The 18700-nt window shown below is 38.4% G+C and overlaps 1 protein-coding gene across 2 annotated transcripts in view; it reads left to right on the top strand.

Annotated features, from left to right (window-relative positions):
- Positions 1–18700, top strand: part of EFR3A (EFR3 homolog A) — an 83275-nt gene that overhangs the window by 24041 nt on the left and 40534 nt on the right. The window contains exons 2-6 of one of the 2 annotated variants that reach the window (XM_080939256.1): positions 1744–1820; positions 5425–5552; positions 6715–6865; positions 11425–11546; positions 16802–16951. In XM_080939256.1, the coding sequence (XP_080795382.1) occupies positions 1744–1820; positions 5425–5552; positions 6715–6865; positions 11425–11546; positions 16802–16951 (628 nt within the window). Of the gene's footprint in view, positions 1–1743; positions 1889–5424; positions 5553–6714; positions 6866–11424; positions 11547–16801; positions 16952–18700 lie in introns of those variants that run through there. The other variant, XM_080939257.1, reaches the window with a different exon arrangement.

An 18700-nucleotide genomic window follows, 5' to 3' on the forward strand; every position in this document is an offset into this window, starting at 1 on the left:
CTTACCCAAGTCATGTAGCCATCCACAGAAGGACCGGATGCAGACTGGTCTTGTTGGTCATTCATGCCTTTTTCTATCTGTTCATCTTGCTTCTGTGGAAGGCTGTAAGCAGATACATATGTTTTGTTTCTTGCAGATTCTCCAGTATTTGTTTCATTTATAGTTCAGTTTTAGAGCTCATCTTATTTTTGACATATTTTCACAGTCCAGAATATATCCATTGAAAAATTAAGCTGCTTTGGAATATGCCATGTGTGAAGTATAAAGAACTGTTAGTGACAGACTATAGGTCTGAAGAACACTACAAAACACTGGGATGTTTTAATGTGTTTAAATTAAGTAGAAGTGAACTCTTGAAAGTGTCAGTGCAAAAATATTACTAAAAACGGGCTACAAATACCATTCCTGTGTTGGAGCCACAGAGGGAGATAAGAACGTGTGTAGGAAGCCATAGGAAAGGTAAGGTGAGACTTGGAGACAGAAGTGAAGAGTACAGCAACAGAGGCCTGGTTCAGATAGAGTCACACCCTCATTCAAGGAATATCCCAGTGTCTCAGCAGAAGAATGGTTTCTGCCTTCCTCTGAGCTTATCTTTTGGTGAAGGTGGGTGATAATAACCAGTAAGCATAATAGGAAAGTTATTTAGTATGTTAGGTGAGAAGCACAGTTAGCAAATGTAGAAGAGAGTCAGGGCAGCCAGTGATTTCAGTGAGGAGTTAGGTAGTTGGCCATGTTCTAGGCAGAGGAGTCAGGAGAGGTTCCTAACTTATTGGAATAACAGGACCACTGTTCTGGCTACAGTGAAGTAGATGAGGCAGATAGATGAAAGTTGGAGGAGGGCAGAAAATAAAGGCATGTGCTGCCATGAATTTTCCTGACACATTTGATGTGGAGGGTGGTGTGTTTATGCAGTCTTAGCAACTGCTGTTTTTAAAGAAAAAGTAATGTCCTTTTTGAATTTGCATGCCTTTTTTCTTGCTGCCAGTTTAAACTTTTTGTTTGTGTGTTTCTTCAATTCTTTATTGCTTGAGACAACGTCAGTCACTTAGTAGGTACTCATACATACTCGTTGAATGAGCACATACGATCTGTATCAGCAGAAAAATGTTCTGCACATTCATGAGGGATGTGATAGAACATGACACATGAGAGTCTCATGAGTCACATCCCTAGCTGTAGCTCAGCACCTCTGATTAGATGCTGCAAAGCACAGAAAGCATGAGAAAGCATAGCCTCTGTCCTGACATTCATGTGCTCATTCCCCTTACCGAAGTCACCCAGTATCACACCTGCAGAGCTTAGAGATGAAAATAAGACCTGTCCGTAATAAAGTCATCATGTCCCAGGAAAGACAGATGAGCCACTGAATTAGAGCCAGATGCTACAGTAGGATTTGTGTCTGTGCATGTGAACCACTGTATCAATTTGTTTCAGCTGATTTTGTCTTGTGATTTCAAGGTAAATTGAGTAAGGAAGAATCAGCTAAACTGATCTCTCAGGGTAACTGTTTCTGAACTTACTTTCAGTTCTACTTAAGACATAACCTTAATTTTTATGTCACCCTGAGGGATATAATTAGTCACAACAGTCTCCCAAATTTGGTGTGTGACTGAAAATGTAATAACTAATAGACTATACCTCTGTTAAAGTTATCTTTAAATGGACAGTGAGTATTCAGAAACATGAATTTTTGGATCACTTTGCAATATTAATTTTATATTTTTTATTTGCTTCTTTAAACAGGAGTGTGCTGCTGCTGCTCTGCTTTGCGTCCTCGCTACAAACGTCTGGTGGACAACATTTTCCCTGAAGATCCCAAAGTAACTTGATCTCCATCTACTGCTCCTTCTCTTTCTGACCCATTCTGCCCCCTGCTGACTTCCCTAAGGTTTCCCTCATTCCATTGCTCTTTTGTCCCCACATCTCATCAAGAGAACTTTAAACTTTGGGTTTTTACATGCCCATTGCTTGCTTACCTTTTTCAGGAGATAGATACAAATCTGAAATGGTAGCTGCACAGTGCCCTCTTTCACTTAGATAGGTCAGTAACACTCATCAGACACTCAGGATCCTGTGCACAGTGAGCCGGCTCCGTATTCAGTAATCATAGACAGAATGCCAGCAATTTTAATACAGTGGCGGAAATGGGATTGAGAAATCAAATGCAGGGTGCTGCTTGAATAGATAAAAATGATGGCCAGTTAGGGTTTAGGAGAAGAAAGATAAAGGAAATAAAATCTAAGCTTAGATCCAAACAATTTACCACAATTAGGGATAGGCCATCTATTCTTTTGTTTGTTTTTTTAAAGAGAGTATTGAGGCAGACTGAAACTGTTTGCCATTTTAAAAAGTATTTCTTAGCCAGTGCATTGGCTAGCTTTATGTCACCTTGACACAGCTAGACTCATTGGAAAGAGGGGACCTCAGTTAAGAAAGTGTCTGCACCAGATTGGCTGGATAAGTCTATGGAGTCTTTTTTAATTGATAATTTATGTGAGAGGCCAAGCTCATTGTTGTCATTACCACCTCTAGGCTGGTGCTCCTGAGTGGTCTAAGAAAACAAGCTTGGCAGACCCCGAGGTGCAAGCTGGTAACCGACATTCCTTCATGGCCTCGGTGTCAGTCCTGCCTCTAGGGTGCTGCCTTGAGTTTCTGCCCTGACTTTCTTTGTAGATGGACTACAAGTCGTAAAACAGATAAACTTTTCTTCCCTTAGTTGCTTTTGGTTGTGGCATTTTGTAATAAAAATAGAAGTCCTAACTAAGATGCTAGGTATGGTGGTGGTATGTAATTATATTCACAGCATTTGTGAGGCTAAGTCAGGAAGAATGTGAGTTTGGGGCTAGCCTGACCTATATAATGAAACTCTGCCTCATAAAGCAAAATAAACCATTTGGAGTATGTAGGCTAGCTAGGCTGACTGCTTTTAGAGAGACTGGGTTTGCTGGATATTGCTCAGCTTTCCCAAGCTTTCTGATAAGGGACATAAAATGTTATGCAGATTGATTTCTAGAAAAATTTTTACTGGAACCAACTGTCTTTTGGTTATGTTAACATTAGTTTAAGGTTAATATTTTCTTTTGATTAAAAAAAAAATTTAAGGGCCATCTGTAATAGGAAGTTAGCCATAAATACTATTGGCTGTCATTTGTGATCTATAAAAATCCTGAAAGACATAGTATCTCCTTTTAAGAAGGAGTTCCATTGACTAACATAAATCATACTAAATACCAAATCATGATATATAAATTAGTAAATAAAATGCAGGTGGTAATAGTATTGTCTCTAATGTAAGAGACATGTTGTGCTGATAGTCTCTGGGAAGCATTCTTGGAGGAAGTAAGATCTGCTAAACACTGAAGGATTCCTTCATCTTGAGAAATGGAGATTAATGTCTTCCTCGACAGTAAGAAGACAGTAAAATTATTGGAAACTTAGTTTTGTTCAAGGTAAAGACCGTTGATGAATTTGAGTATCCAAATTAAGGTTCTGTTTGTTTTATCTGTAGGGTATAGTGGATAGTTAAATTGCTGGCCACAAATAAACTGCGCAGTCACATAATTGTGTTCCAAAGAAGTGTGGTACACATAGTCACTAAAGCCCAGGTAGATGGTAGAGTGTGGAGAAATGTGAAGCAGGCTAAATTGTACTAAGTGCTGAGTTTTGAACACTTATAATGGTGCTAACAACAGGTAAACCAAGGAATGATTACAAAAATAATATTTTGCCAAAGATTCAGATACTTCTTATTTAAGTAACAATCATCTATAAAATAGATTTTAAATATAATTTCACAAACTTAACCTGTAAGAGGTAAATACTACTCAGTTGCCACATTTGTTATTTCATTAAACACAAGCATCTTGTAATATATTGAGAACGATTTAAACAGAAGGTGCTTAGATGCAGAAGGGTATGTGCCCTAATCTCTGCCTTCAAAGAGTTGAGGAAACAATTCATGGTTTCCTATAATTACCACGTGTCATTTTATGGAAGCAATTAATAGACCCTATCTTAGTTCTCATGGGCTCTCACTGAGCAAATACAGTTCTTTGCTGAGTATGGCTTCCGTTTTGCCTGTGCTGTCACTGTGCCTGGCATATAGTTAGCAGTCAGCATCTGTTTAATGAATGAGATAGCTGCATGCTAAAATATAGCAGTGTAGATAAATAAGCCCCATGAGCTAAAAGATACTACATACTATAGAAGCATCCCAGCTCCTCTGAAGAGCTTGTGTGGGGCATGCAGGAGAAGGTGTGTGATGGGGATTTAGAAGAAGAACAGAGCTGGAAGAAAGTGCCTGTACTACTAGGGTATGAGCTGAGTGAAGGAAGTCATGCGAAACAGTTTGCAGTCTGGCTGCAGAGTAGCAGGTTTTAGCAAAATAAAGCACAAAATTTGCTGAAGAGACATTCAGGCTGTCAGGTAGGCAGATGAAGGTGAGACCATGGACACACAAAATTCATCATCTAACATATCTGCCTGTCGCCTTTCTGATAGATGTAAGCACCATAGTCACTTAGACCATACCTAGCCAAGAAATTGAGGGTTATGATTGACTCACTTGCATTAAGATAAGAATCAATGGGCCAGTTATGGTGACACCCAATTATGGTGGCATCCACCTTTAATCTCAGTTCTCAGAGGCAGAGGTACATGGATCTCAGTTAGTTCAAGGTCAGCCTGGTCCAGGTAGCGACTACTAAGACCACCAGGGATATGTAGGGAGACCCTGTCTCAAAAAACAACAAACAAAGTGTCATAGCAGCCATCTTTACAGGACAGAGAAAGAAGAATGGTTTACTTGTCCATATCAGGGACAAGTTGTTGATACCAATTCTAAACACAGTTCTGAACATGTGTTGATTGATTACAACATTTTTATGATACTAGCAAGTTCTGAATCATTTAGAAAGCTATATGTAGGGGATGGAATTTAGTACCTTGGAAGACCTCTTAAAAGGCAAGCTTTTGTTTCAGTCCTCAGCTCTGGAGCTGGGGAGAAAGCTATATGTGTCTTCACTGTTGTAGGTATTAAAGAGAACAAACTCTATACAACATTTAAAATGTTTAAATTGAAGCAAATTTTGTTTGAATTTATTTAGTAAAATGAATTTTATTGCCTACATACTGCTAGCTACTTCACTATAAAAGAAAGATTTGGGAAGAATTTTTTTTTCTTTCTTTTTTTTTTTTTTTTTTGTGATGGCCCTTTAGTGGGATTTTTTTTAAAAGCTTTTTAAAAGTTCTGAGCGTGTAGAATTTTTAATATTAGCACCACAGAGTTTATACCCAAAACGTTTCAGCAAAATGTGCATTAATTTGCAGTCTTTAGAGATGAGCTGTAAATTAGGCAACACTTTGAATGAATAAATGAATAAATAAGTTAGAAAATATAGATCATGTACTTGTTATTATTTTCAGGATGGCCTTGTTAAAGCTGACATGGAGAAACTGACATTTTATGCAGTGTCTGCACCAGAGAAGCTTGATCGAATTGGTGCCTACCTGGCAGAAAGGCTGAGCAGGGATGTTGTCAGACACCGTTCTGGGTAAGAAAACGAATTACTGTGAATGAGCTCTTATCTTAGAAAAGTATTTCAGAAGTCATCTCATAAAATTTTGTGCCAGATAGTCAGGTAAAAGCAATACACAGAGGATAAACCCCGGGACAGTTTGCAAGGACAGGTATGAGAGCCACGGAACTGCGGCAGCGTCCTTTTCCTATGGCTCAGGTGCTTGTGCAGGGACTCATGTTGTAACCATTGCCTCTAGCTTAGCGTCCATTAGCTTTGTTAACTTCCAATGGAAAATAGCTTTAAAGGTGTGATGCTGGGTTTAAAGACACATGTCTGAATTGAAAACAAACCTGTTATCAGGTAGTTGGGACACTGCAGAGTGAGAGTGAGTTCTGTCAGGCTTAGCTGCTCAGGGCTGGCCATGTAAGACCCTGCTGTGTGTCCCAGCATCTGCTGATACAGGAATCCCAACTTAGCCGTCCTCTGCCTGAATAGCTACAGCTCTGCATTTGCATGAAAGTACTTTGTACTGTAACAGTGTGCATCAGCCTAATTTCTCAGAGTACCCTGCTTTCCAAGTGATACGTGGGCTCATGCCTCTGCTCTGCCACCTCTTAGGACTTTCTTGGGTTTGTATAAGCAGTTTGAAAGTTGATCATTGTATGTCAACTAAAATGGAATCTAAATTTTATTGTATAAAATCTTAAAATCTGTTGGTTTAAAAAATGAATTTTGTTGTGATATTCACTTATATTGCTTATTTTTAAATGTATGTATATATATATTATTCACAATAATTATATATTTGTATGTAAGGAAATATATAAGTAAATATATTTTATTTACAAATATAAGGAGGTCATGTTGGAGACAGATAAATTGGCATAGTACTATTAAGAACATATACAAATGAGCATGGTTAAAATCATGGAAAATGTCCATGGTTTTTAAGACAGATTATAATCAGGTAGTGCAGTAGCTCTGCGGTTTCCTGGAGGAGGTAGAGTAGTGTGGTCTAGCTTTGCTGCACTTCATCTTGAGGACCTTTATATCTAAACTAGGTCTTACTTAGTTTACTTTACCTTTTTTTTTTCTGTGCATCTAAATCTAGTTATTTCAGTGAAAAGCAGTTAGAAGAATTAAGAGCACTGGCACACTGGACATGCTTTGACCTTGTTTTTCTTTTTCAACTTAGGTATGTGCTAATCGCTATGGAGGCATTGGACCAGCTTCTTATGGCCTGCCATTCTCAAAGCATCAAGCCGTTTGTAGAAAGCTTCCTTCACATGGTAGCAAAGCTCCTGGAATCAGGGGAACCAAAGCTTCAAGTTCTTGGAACAAACTCTGTAAGCAAAGCGATTGTTTTCTTACTGAGTTTAATTACTGCCTCTTAGAATGATTCTATCTGAGTGAAGGCCATTCCCCAGTCAGGGCACTTAGGCACACAGTACAGCTGACAGTGATGTATACTCTCTGTCTGCAGTGTGTTGGTCAGTATAGAATCTGTGTCTAATCGATTGTAATCCTGTCAGTTTGATTTTCTCTGACTTGCTCATTATGGTGCTTGTCTTACACATTACTGTTTTATTTATTTTATTGCTTTTCCAAAAGCAAGAGCTTTATTGAGATGCAACTGATTTGTAATGAACAGTTACACAGTCATCATATGACCCGTCAATATACTATATAGCATTTATCACCTGAGTGGAATACCTGGGTCTATGCATAGACTTATAAACCATGTTGACCATAGCCAAAAAAGGAAAGAAATCCTAATTTTCATAGACAATATGGTTAGATGAGTGGGTAAGTCAGAATGTAGTGTGGTGTTTCATTGTGGTTTTGTTTTTGTTGTATTGGTTTTATGGGTTTTCTCTCTGTCTTTGAATAAATGTCTATTCATGTCCTTATTTTTAAAGTTAGATTGGCTTTTAAAATTTTTCACCTATTCTTGATACAAGTCCTTTATCAGATATGTGGCTTGGAGGTTTTTTTCTAATTCCTTGTTTTTTTTTTTTTCATACTTTATTGATGAGTTGCTTTGAAGATGTTTAACTCACTTTTTTTTAATTACCAATTTTTTACTGTGCTTTTAGTATTCCTTGTAGGAAACATTGCCTAATCCCTGGTCAGACTTACCCCTAAGATTTAAGACTTTTACAGGCCCGTTCTTTCGTGTACTTTGAGCTGTTTGGCATATGCTCACATATGACTTAGGGATCCAGTTTTTTCTGTATTATGCACATATTATTCATTCAGGTAGTCCACTGTTACTTGTTGAAGGTACTGCTTTCTCCCTACCACTTGGCTATACAACCAGAATTTGTGTGTCTTTTCTAGGCCACTTCTGCATTGTTGCTTCTCACTATATTCACTTTCTTTTTTCATGAACATAGTTTTTAAATTAAAGATGAGAAATAACATGCCATGATAATAAAAATAAAATAATGATGTCCTTACCTTTCATTTCTGCTTTTCTTTTTTAATTTCAGTCTTTCTGAGGAAGCTTTAAGTTATTCAGCCTGTGTGAATATGAGTATTTTGTATGCCTATCCATAGTTTACTAAAACTACCACAATCACATGATTTGTTGTTTAGTCATTGTCTTAATTAGTCACTGTTCTGTTGATGTGAAAAGATACCAGGACTAAGGCATCTTATAGAGGAAAGCAATTGATTGGGGGCTTGCTTACAGTTTTAAGTGTTAGTCCATGATCATCATGGTGGGAAGCAAAAGGCATCAGAGAGAGTTTTACATCTATAGACTAAGAGGAGAATGATCTGGCCTAGGTATTTGAAGGCTATGCCCTCTACAAAAAACCACACTGCCTAATTCTCCCCAAACACTTCTACTGACCAGGGACTAAGCATTTAAACTTGTGAACCTTCGGGGCCATTCTCATTCAGAACACCGCATGCACAATTTCAGATATACAAAAATTAATGTAAGTTGTGACTCCCACTGTGAGTCTGAGTCTGTTGCATGTGTACTTATAGTCTTGTAGTTTAGGCAAGTTAGATTACCTACTCAGTTCGCATCTATGACATGAAAACAGTAGCTCCAGTCTGATGAGAGAGATCTCTGTGTGTGACGCTCCAAGAGCAGGGCACAGCATTATTAATATGATCATAGGAGATTGTTATAAGAGCTCCAAAGTGTCATTTTGTAATTCACTCAAAAGCTCTATCATGATTTTATCTCAAGAGACAAATAGTGGCTATTTCCAGAAGCAGTTAGGTGATGTGATGGGCTTATTTTCAGGCGTGGGAGATCCTAAAGGCTTCTCCTGTTTCCTTTACAATTAGATTAGGAAGTTTAGGGAGAGGGCTTAATAGCTGGGGGTAATGTGGGAAATGTTCATTCCCAGAGTTTCTTTACTTGTACTCAGCAGTGCCATTATGTTACTTCAGTAAGTCATTCACCAAAAGATCAAACCCCTCAAAACCTACCTTTAGAGAATGTATTAAATCAAATGTTGTGTTGTCTTAGTCAGCTTTTAAAATCTATTTGCTGAAAGTCTAATTTTAATTTTGTGGAGTTGCTGAGTACCTTATCAAATCTGATGAATGTTGATTTATTATGCTCAGTAGTTATTCATGGTATCGTGTGTATTTTAATTTGTGGCATTTACCTTTTTATGTTCATGACCCACTATGATAATAATAGACAAAATTTATTTAGGTTCTCTTTTGTGTCAGAAATTGTGCAGAAAAAAAAGGCATGAAGTTGGAAGTGGGCGTAGGGGAATAGGAATGAATCTGGGGGGAGGGGATGGTAGGTATGGTTAATGCACATGTAAGATTCTAAAGAATTAATAAAACATATTAAACATTTAAAATTTTAAAAAGATAGTGTTCCATAAACTTCTTATTCTTACTTCTTTTTTGTTGTATATAGCTTCAAAAATGAACAAGTATAGTAAATCTTATATTATACCCCCATATACTTTGATTTACAAAGGTTTAGAATATACATAAAGTGGTATAGTTACACTTTACTCATTCCTATCTGAAATCAGAATTGCTCTAAACCCTTTGAGCTCTGTAATAGACGGTCAGATTTAAGATATCCCATGCATTCTGTCCAAATGTTCTGCGATCTGAAACACTTTGAATTTGAATAAGGGATATGTGTCTTATAATAAAATATCTTTGTGAGCAGGCCTGGAGAGATGGGCTGGTGCTTATACACTGCAGAAGCATGAGGACTGAAGTTCAGATCCTTAGAGCCCACGTAACAAGCCTGCTATGGTCTCATGGGAACCTGTAATCCCAGCACTGTATTGGGCCATGATAGGAGGATCTCCCTGGCTTGTTGGCCACCATCTTTGCTGCAGATTCAGTGAAGGATCCTGCCTTCAGAGAATAAAGCAGAGAGTGCTAGATCACCACACAGATATGCTCCTCTGGCCTTCATGCACCTATATGGGCACATGTATATACATTCACTTACACAGACACAGAAAACAACTAAAACATTGATTGTAATAGTTATAAATGTCAACAGTGCAACTTTATATCTATCAAGTATATTTTGTTTATTCTTTTAGAGAAACATCTTGTATACTATGCTTTTCAAATATATTACATTATTTAGTTCAAAATTGGAAATAATATTCTTATTTTATGTGTGAAGAATCACAGTTAAATAATTTGTCAAGAAACAAAAAGACTATTGGACGTGTAGAGAGATTCAGTCCTAAATCTTACTCTAGAACTTGTGTTTATATAGCTTGTGCTATAAAAGTACTCCAGAGTTCTGAGTATTTTCAGGGAAAATACAGATTTTTATGTTTTTTACTTGGTTGATCCTTGCCACTATTTTAAGCCTAATCTTAATAATGTTCTTTAAGTGTTGTTGAAGGATACCCAGAAGGAGCAGTCAGCAAGATTAGAGTAAAGCATTGGCCTCAGCCTGACTGTCCCCCTCATGTGACGAGTGTCTGTAGGTGTTTTGGTTTGTTGTGCAGTGGAGACTGAAGCATGGGTGTCATCCAGGAGGGGAGAGGACTGTTCAGCATCCCACAGTTCCTGGAGGAGGTCCTGTAGCAAAGACTTTGTCTAGCCCTCAATTTTAATTGTGTTCGGAATGAGGAGCCCTGCACCTAAAGGATTCCATGCTAGTACTTTCATTGTATCTCTAAACTCATCTATTTCCCAGTTAAAGTTTATTATTATTGCTATTATTATTGTATATATATATTATATATATATATATTATATATGTATGTGTGGAGGTGTATGCATATGTATACGAGTTCTCATACCTATGAATATGTATGTGGAAGAAAGAGCTAAACGTACGTGTGTCTTTCTCTGTTGTCTTCCACCCCATTTAAGAAGTTAGCACAAAAGAACCTCTGGTTGTCAGACTTTGAACTTGTGAACTGGGAGAGCTCCTCAGGAGCGTCCTCACATCTTTTATTTAGCTCTTCTATATGTAAGGGCAGGAGGAGCTGTCTGCCATAGACAGGTACTTAGACTATCTTTATAACTTTTAATAAATAACAAAAGAATAAGGGTTATCCTCTGAAACTTCCCACTTATATTTAAGGAGGGTCTTAGTGTCCATTTTTGTTTTGTTTCTACCTTTTTTATTCTACTTTAAAAGTGATGTGTTTATTACAGAAAATGTTTAAAACATGTAAAAGTGTAAAAGTAAACGTCTTATAGAAAACCAGCCAGGTTGCAAGGCTGTTTATTTAGAGAGCTGTGTCATTGGTTTCTAAAAGATCATTATTACCCAATCCCTCTTGTATATATGCGGTATCTGTTGTTTTATGTGCCCATTGGCTTATTTCATTGGCTTATTTGGATGTTGCTGTAATAGATAAGGAGAGTAAGTGTGTTTCTCACTTTTAAAACGTGATGTATTTTGTTTGTATTGTTTTTCTTTGTTTTTTAGTTTGTCAAATTTGCAAATATTGAAGAAGATACACCGTCCTATCATAGACGTTATGACTTCTTTGTATCTCGATTCAGTGCCATGTGTCACTCCTGTCATAGTGATCCAGAGATACGAACCGAGTATGTACTGTTTTACCTCATGACTTACCCGAAGTGATTTACACAGCAGTGAACTGAGTATGTGCGTCTGTACTTGACAGTGATTAACAGAAGGCATGAGAGATGCTCATGACAGTCCTCCACTGTTAGAACATACAGCATTCAGCTGAGTTTGCAAGATGAAAGTGCTTGAAATTCAGACTCCTTACTCTTGCTCAGAATGACATCATCCCCCTGCCTGTTTCTGTTTCTGTTATCCTGTCATTTCTCTTACTTTCTGTCTGACCCAGTCACATGGATCTTTTTGCTGTCTCCAGAAAACTCTTGGCACACCCCTCTTCAGTCCATGTGGAAGCTATGTTCTCAGACCAGGGCAGTTCCCAGAGACTCCTGACACATGTCAGTGTGTTCCGCTTGTTCTTACCTGACTCAGGTTTCTCTCCTGTATGACTTAAACTACTAACTCACCCCATTTACCTCCTGCTGACCTACTTGTCTTTATTGCTTATTCATTTTTATTCTGTTTTTGTGGGTTTTTTGTTGTTGTTTGATTCAGGGCCTCTCTGTGTCATCCTAGCCACTCTGGAACTTGTACCGTAGTCCAGGCTGACTGTGGTCATAGAGACCCTCTTCTCTCTGCTTCCCGAGGGCTGGGGTTAAAGGTGTGCATCACCACTGCTACTTCCCCCCTTTCCTTTTTTCCTCATTAGAGGGCAGGACTGGAGGCTAGGGGCTTTGTTCTGAGCACTGCTGTATTAATTCGCACTCTGACTGATGTCAAAAGGCACTAGTTAAGTGTTAAAAGTTACAATCAAAGTGATGCTGATAAATGACTTTAGTCTGAGCATTACTGGTGACCTACATCAGAGTTATTACATTAGTAATGGAGAGTCAGTGTCTTTTCTCTGAACCACTTCAGAGTATGCAGGACCTTAACCAGGAACTGGCAGGCCCCTAGCAGGTACACACAGTGAAAGCAAGCATGGGAGGGTCACTGGAGAAAGGAGGCTGAGGAGAGACTAACAGTAATTTCCTCAGATGTGACTTCCTGACTGATTTCTCCTCGTTACAGTCCAGACCCTTTATCACTATGTGATGCCTTAGACTGAAGGGTATTGTGACGACTTAAAGATTCCTGCTGACCTCGTCACTACTAACATTTTATTTCCTATGGCACATTTGAAAATGATGGGTTTTAATCATATAAGAATTAACTTATATTTAACTATTTATCGCCCCCTAGTGGAAAACCTTGTCTTTTGGACATACTATTTATTTCCAAATTCACTATGTTTAATATCAGTATAAAAATTAAGTACATAAAAATGTCACCACATTAACTAAAATGTTTTATGTATGTGCACCATATTTGCATCATTTGCTCTCTCTTTTCTTCAACCTTTTGTCATCAAATTTATGGCCTCTTTTTCTTTGTATGGATGTGTGTGTGTGTGTGTGTGTGTGTGTGTATGTGTGTGTGTGTGTGTGTGTGTGTATGTGTGTGTGTGTGTGTGTGTGTGTGTGTGTGTGTGTGTGTGTGTGTGTGTGTAAATACAACCCATTGAGTCATCCAAGGTTGTTTATACATCTACTTTTTATGGCTGACCAATTAGGGGTCATTCATCAGCACATATCTACGTTTCTGAAGTTCCAAATTGCCACGTTTTCATTTGAATCACTGTTAAAACAATGAGTAAATTAAAATGCTTAAAGATATAAGTTGGCATTTTTTGTTCTACTGTTCCTTGAGTAAAAGTCAATTCAGTTTTTCTCAGTTTACTTATATTTCTTTTCAGGTTCCAACTTAGATTTTTATTTTTTATTCTTTTACATTTTAGTAAAATTCAAGTCATACAAAACCTTCAGACTTGGGCAGTAGGGGATGAATATAGAAATTATTATCCTCTTCCCCCCTCTACCCATCCAACTTTAGTTTCTTTCTCAAAAACAATTCAAAACCCAGTACAACAATGTCCCCCTCCCCAAACCAAACCCAAAAAAAAAAAAAAAAAAACAAAATAAAACAATTCACCAATTGTAAACAAATGTAAGTATGTAGGATCTCGTGTGCATAGGCGTTTGTGCACGTGCACGCACACTCATACTGTGGAGTCCACTATATTTTGTTCATTTACTCCTGTTCTGTGGAGGGGGTTGATTATTCAGTATCATACTCTATTGGAGAAAACGGATTTTCTCAGTTTTCCCTAGGAAGTATAAGTGAAAATTCAGTTGTTAACCTTACCCTAGTAGCTAGGCTTTTGTCCATCCATTTTTGTTTGGTTTTTACTAATTTACTTTATATTTCACTTACTGCCCCCTCCCATAATTCTTCCCCCTTCCTCCTCCCCTTCTCCGCTGTGCAGGTGGAGGACCCCCTGAGTATCCCCCACCCTGGCACTTCAACTCTCTGTGAGACTTGGTAATTTCTCTCCCACTGACGCCAGACAAGGCAGCCCAGCTAGAAGAATATATCCCATATACAAGCAACAGTTTTTGGGACAGCCCCTGCTCCAGTTGTTCAGGACCCACATGAAGACCAAGCTGCACTTCTGTTACATATGTGTGGGGAGGCCTAGGCCCAGCTCATGTATATTCTTTGGTTGGTGATTTTGTTTCTGAGAGCCCCAAGGATCCAGGTGTGTTGACTCTGTTGTTCTTCCTGTGGAGTTCCTGTGCTCTTAGCAATTTTCCCTTCTATTCTTCCATGAGAGTCCCCAAGCTCCATCCTCTGTTTGGCTGTGGGTGTCTGAATTCTGTCTGAGTCAGTTGGTGGATCCAGTCTCTCAGAACAGCCATTTTGGACTCCTGTCTGCAAGCAAAACAGAGTATCATTAATAATCAGAGATCGGTACTTGCCCATGGACTCAAGTTGGGCCATTATTGGTTGGCTGTTCTCTCTGTCTTTGTTTCATCCCCAATCCCTGCATTTCTGGTAGACTGGATACATTTTGGGTTGAAAGTTTTGTAGGTGGGTTGGTGTCCCTGTCGCTCCACTGGGGTTTCCACAGGAGGGAGTCTTCCCAGGCTCCATATCTCTAATGCTGTGAGTCATGGCTAAGGACACCCCCATTGATTATTGGGCATCCCCTATTTGTCCATACATTAAAAAACATAAGTTAAAATACAAAATAAAACGAGAAGAAACATGTTGAAGTTGTACAAAACAAACCGAGATAAGGAAAAGCGCCCAAGAGATAGCATAAGACTCAGAGACCCTCATTCTCACTCTCAGGAATCCCATAAAAACACAAGACTCGAAGCCACAACATGTAGCCCGGGACCTGGTACAGACTGGTGCAGGCCCCATGCTTGCTGCTTGAGTCTCTGAGTTCATATGAACTTTGCTCAGTTGATTAATTGGGACTTGTTTTCTTGGTATCCTTTACCCCTCTGGCTCTTAACACTCTCTCCACTTCTTCTCAAAGGTTTTCTGAACTTTCAGGGGAGGGGTTTGGTGGAGACATTACATTTAAGGCTGAGTGTTCTAAGGACTTTGACTCTGTACAGTGTGTGGCTGTGGGTCTCTATATTTGTTCTCATCTGCTTCATGAGGAAGCTTCTCTGATGGCTGAACAAGGAAGGCACTGATCTGTGGGTGAGGCAGAATAGCATTGGAAATCATTTTATCACTACGTTTGTTTGTTTTTCTTTTTGTAGACCAGTATCATTTAGTCTTATGTGCTTGGGGGTCTTAGGTTCCTGGTCACCCAAGCAGTGTTGGGTGTGGGTTCCATCTCAGGGAGTAGCCCTTAAGTCAAGTCAGTTTATTGGTTCATTACTCCAACTTGCTTGGTGCCACCGTTGCCCTAGCAAGCATATCACACAGGAAGGACACCAAAGGATTTGTGACTGTATTAAGTTTTTCTTGGATTTCTTCACAGAAATACTTGCAAATTTATACATCACAGTCTAATTTCTCTAAGAATTTCCAGCTATAAGGGAAGTCCTCATCATTATGGTGATTGATACCCAAATCTAATGCTTGTTGACTGTTTACTCTGAGGAGTTCTTGTTCAGCTTATCAACCAACTGTTCCCAGCACCCTTCAGTTTATATGATACACATGGTCAAGTTTATTCCTGTGGACACAACTGTCTTGGAGACCAAGACTAGGATATTGCTAGCGGTCAGGGCAGGTATAGAGCTGGATCAGCTGAAGTGGCTCATAGTGGTTACCAGCATGCACCTCTGCCCTACAAGGTTAGCACCATCCCCTGCTCCACTTAGGCTGCTGTCCTTTATGCTCCCTTGTGCTTGTCTTCCTCCCCAGGGAGTAGCATCAGATATGTTTAGCAGGCACCCTTTGTAGCGCTGTTAGATTTGCCCTCTTGGGATCAGCATGTTATAAGGAGCCTGTATAGACAGCTTTGAAATAGCCAGAATTCGTCTTAATTCCTCCATCTCACTTCCTGGTGGTGCCTTATTTCTGTCATCCCCATTCTCCCTGTCTGTTGCTCTTTAATGCCTTACTGTATCCCCATGGGTTTGTAAAACACTATAGCTTCCTTTTCCACATTTTCTGCTCTTTAAACTTACTAAGACAGTGTGAGGTAAGCAGAACAGAATTCCAATTGTTGATTAGATGGTGGGAAGGAAGGAAGGAGAAAATCGGACAAAAGGAGGTAATTTGAGCAGAGGTACCTTGTAAGAGAAATGGGCTGTCAGGCTGACTCCTCTTGACATTGCCCATCTACATTTAGTTACGTCTCTTTCTTTAACCTACAGTTTCCTTTTTTTTTTTTTTAACCCCCAAGGAGAATTAAGACTGTGAGGAAACTGGGGCTCCTGAGTTGTGAAAGGAGGTCATTAGGGCAACACTAATAAACTACAGATCTCTGTGGATGTCTGTAAACAACTGTAAAGGAAGCAACTCTCTAAGGGGTGAGGGGTTCTTGGGGAACAGTGGGTAGAGTATAAAGAAGCGCAGTGCCACCAGGAGCTGCGAACTGGTCACTGGTTCTAAGACTTCACGGTAGCTTATATTAGAAGAAGCTATACTTTTGACTGCTTTTTATTAAAAAATATTACATTTGCTAATTGTTTTTTACGTTACAGCCTATAAGTTTACTTATTTATAAAGATGATGGTTAAACCATCTTTTATTATATCTCTGTCCACCTTAGATTTTTGAAATTTCAATTTTATATCTATTATATATAATTTTAGAACATTTTGTGGTTGAGAGAGCCATATCAACATATGTTCTTTTAGGTAGATAAACAGACTTGTTTAAATACCTTGTTTTATGGATCTTTCTTTCCCCATCCTTATAGGATTCGAATTGCTGGAATAAGAGGTATTCAAGGTGTGGTTCGCAAAACAGTTAATGATGAACTTCGGGCCACCATTTGGGAACCACAGCATATGGATAAAATTGTTCCATCCCTTTTGTTTAACATGCAGAAGATAGAAGAAGTTGACAGGTATTGTACAAAGAGCTAAGGTTGGGACTGCAGAGATGGTTCTTGCCAAGGACCAGACTTCTCTTCTAGGCACCTAACTTTGACGCCTTAACTGCAGCTCCTGGTGGATCCATTGCTCTCCATGGGCACCTGCATTCACATACACATACCCACACATGCACACTGACATTTACGTGACATTGAAAATAAAAATCTCTTTTCAGAAAGATACTAAAAGCTGAATGAACACGCATTGTATGTGTTCATGAGTTGTCCTCTGACTTCCACACTTGTGTTGTGCCATGTGTATAAACACATAACACACAAACACACTGCATCAATAAAGATAATAATAAATTTTTAAAATAAAAATATATGTATATGGATGTGTGTCTTTGTATAAATATATACAGAACGTATAAATTACTATTTTAATTTTTAGTACTACTTAAAGTTGTAACCAGAGAAATAGAAATTATGGTTGAACTTCTATTCTCTCTTAGAGATCTACTTTGTTTCTTCTCATAGGGAGTTACAACTAATCAAAATAAAATAATAACTTATTCATTGCATTTTCTTTATTATTGAAAATAAAAAAGATTTATTTGGATCACAATTTAATCTCATTATCTCCTTTCCATCTCCCCATTCATATGACTCCATGCGCTCTCTCTCTCTCTCTCTCTCTCTCAGAAGCAGGCAAATAAACAGAATAAAACAAAACAAAACATGTACATGAAACAGAAGAACACAGAGACACAAACACAACATCAGAAACCATAATATATAAACAAAGACCAGTAATTTAAAAAGTAATTCTAAAGCATTATTAGAAAAAACATCTTAAAACTCTTCTGGAGTTTATTTTGTATTGACTATCCTGCTGGGCACTGGGCCTGCCCTTACATGTGTTTTTTATACCCAGTCAGACTCCATTGGAGAAAACTAATTTTTCCTTTGTGAGCAGTTGACCCTTGGAGAGATGGCTTGTGGGTTAGGGATGGTGGCTTATGTTGATTTTCCCCGCTCAAACCTCTGAGCCCTGAGAAAGTGTTTTGATGGCGAGATCCCATTTAACATTAAGTGTTCAAGATCCCTACACTGCACATTGTCCAGTTGTGGGTCTCTGTATTTGACCACATCTACTTCATGAGAGAGCTCTGTCACAGAGGCAGAACAAAACATCTTTTTTTTTTTTTTTTTTTTTTTTTTTTTTAAACTAAAAAGCAGACATGGTTGGTTTTTAACTAATATCACTAAGGTATTTGAAAAGACATACTGGTTTGGGGTATATGTTGGGTTTCTTCTTATTCCCACAGTGCTTAGGTGCACTTGGCATTTTGAATGTTATCCAGCTTCTCTAAGTGCCAGAAGCATGCATTCCCCCACATGACATGCTGTTTTTATGCAGAAGAATGATATTCAGCAGCAAAAACAGATGAACCATTTTTGCTTATGGTTCACCCTGGCTTCCGCTCTTGGAAGAGGAAGAGTCTAGAATAGATTTTAAAAGGATTTTATCATATAGTTACAAATAATAAAATTTGCTTATAGCTTTCATGATTCTATACACAGCATCAAAATGGGTTTGGAAATGAAGCACAGTTGATAATCCTGTGCTAACACAGATGGAATAATATATATTCTGGTTAATGCCATGTGCAGGAAGGATTGATTTGTAAGCCCTAGATGTGACTGTCTCTAGCTTTGTAATCCTCCCTAAAAATGTGATATATTCTATAACCTTATTTTTAGTGCTGTAACTAAGGC

The sequence above is a fragment of the Micromys minutus genome (assembly GCF_963924665.1).
Source record: "Micromys minutus genome assembly, chromosome: 27".
Classification (NCBI taxonomy): domain Eukaryota; kingdom Metazoa; phylum Chordata; class Mammalia; order Rodentia; family Muridae; genus Micromys; species Micromys minutus.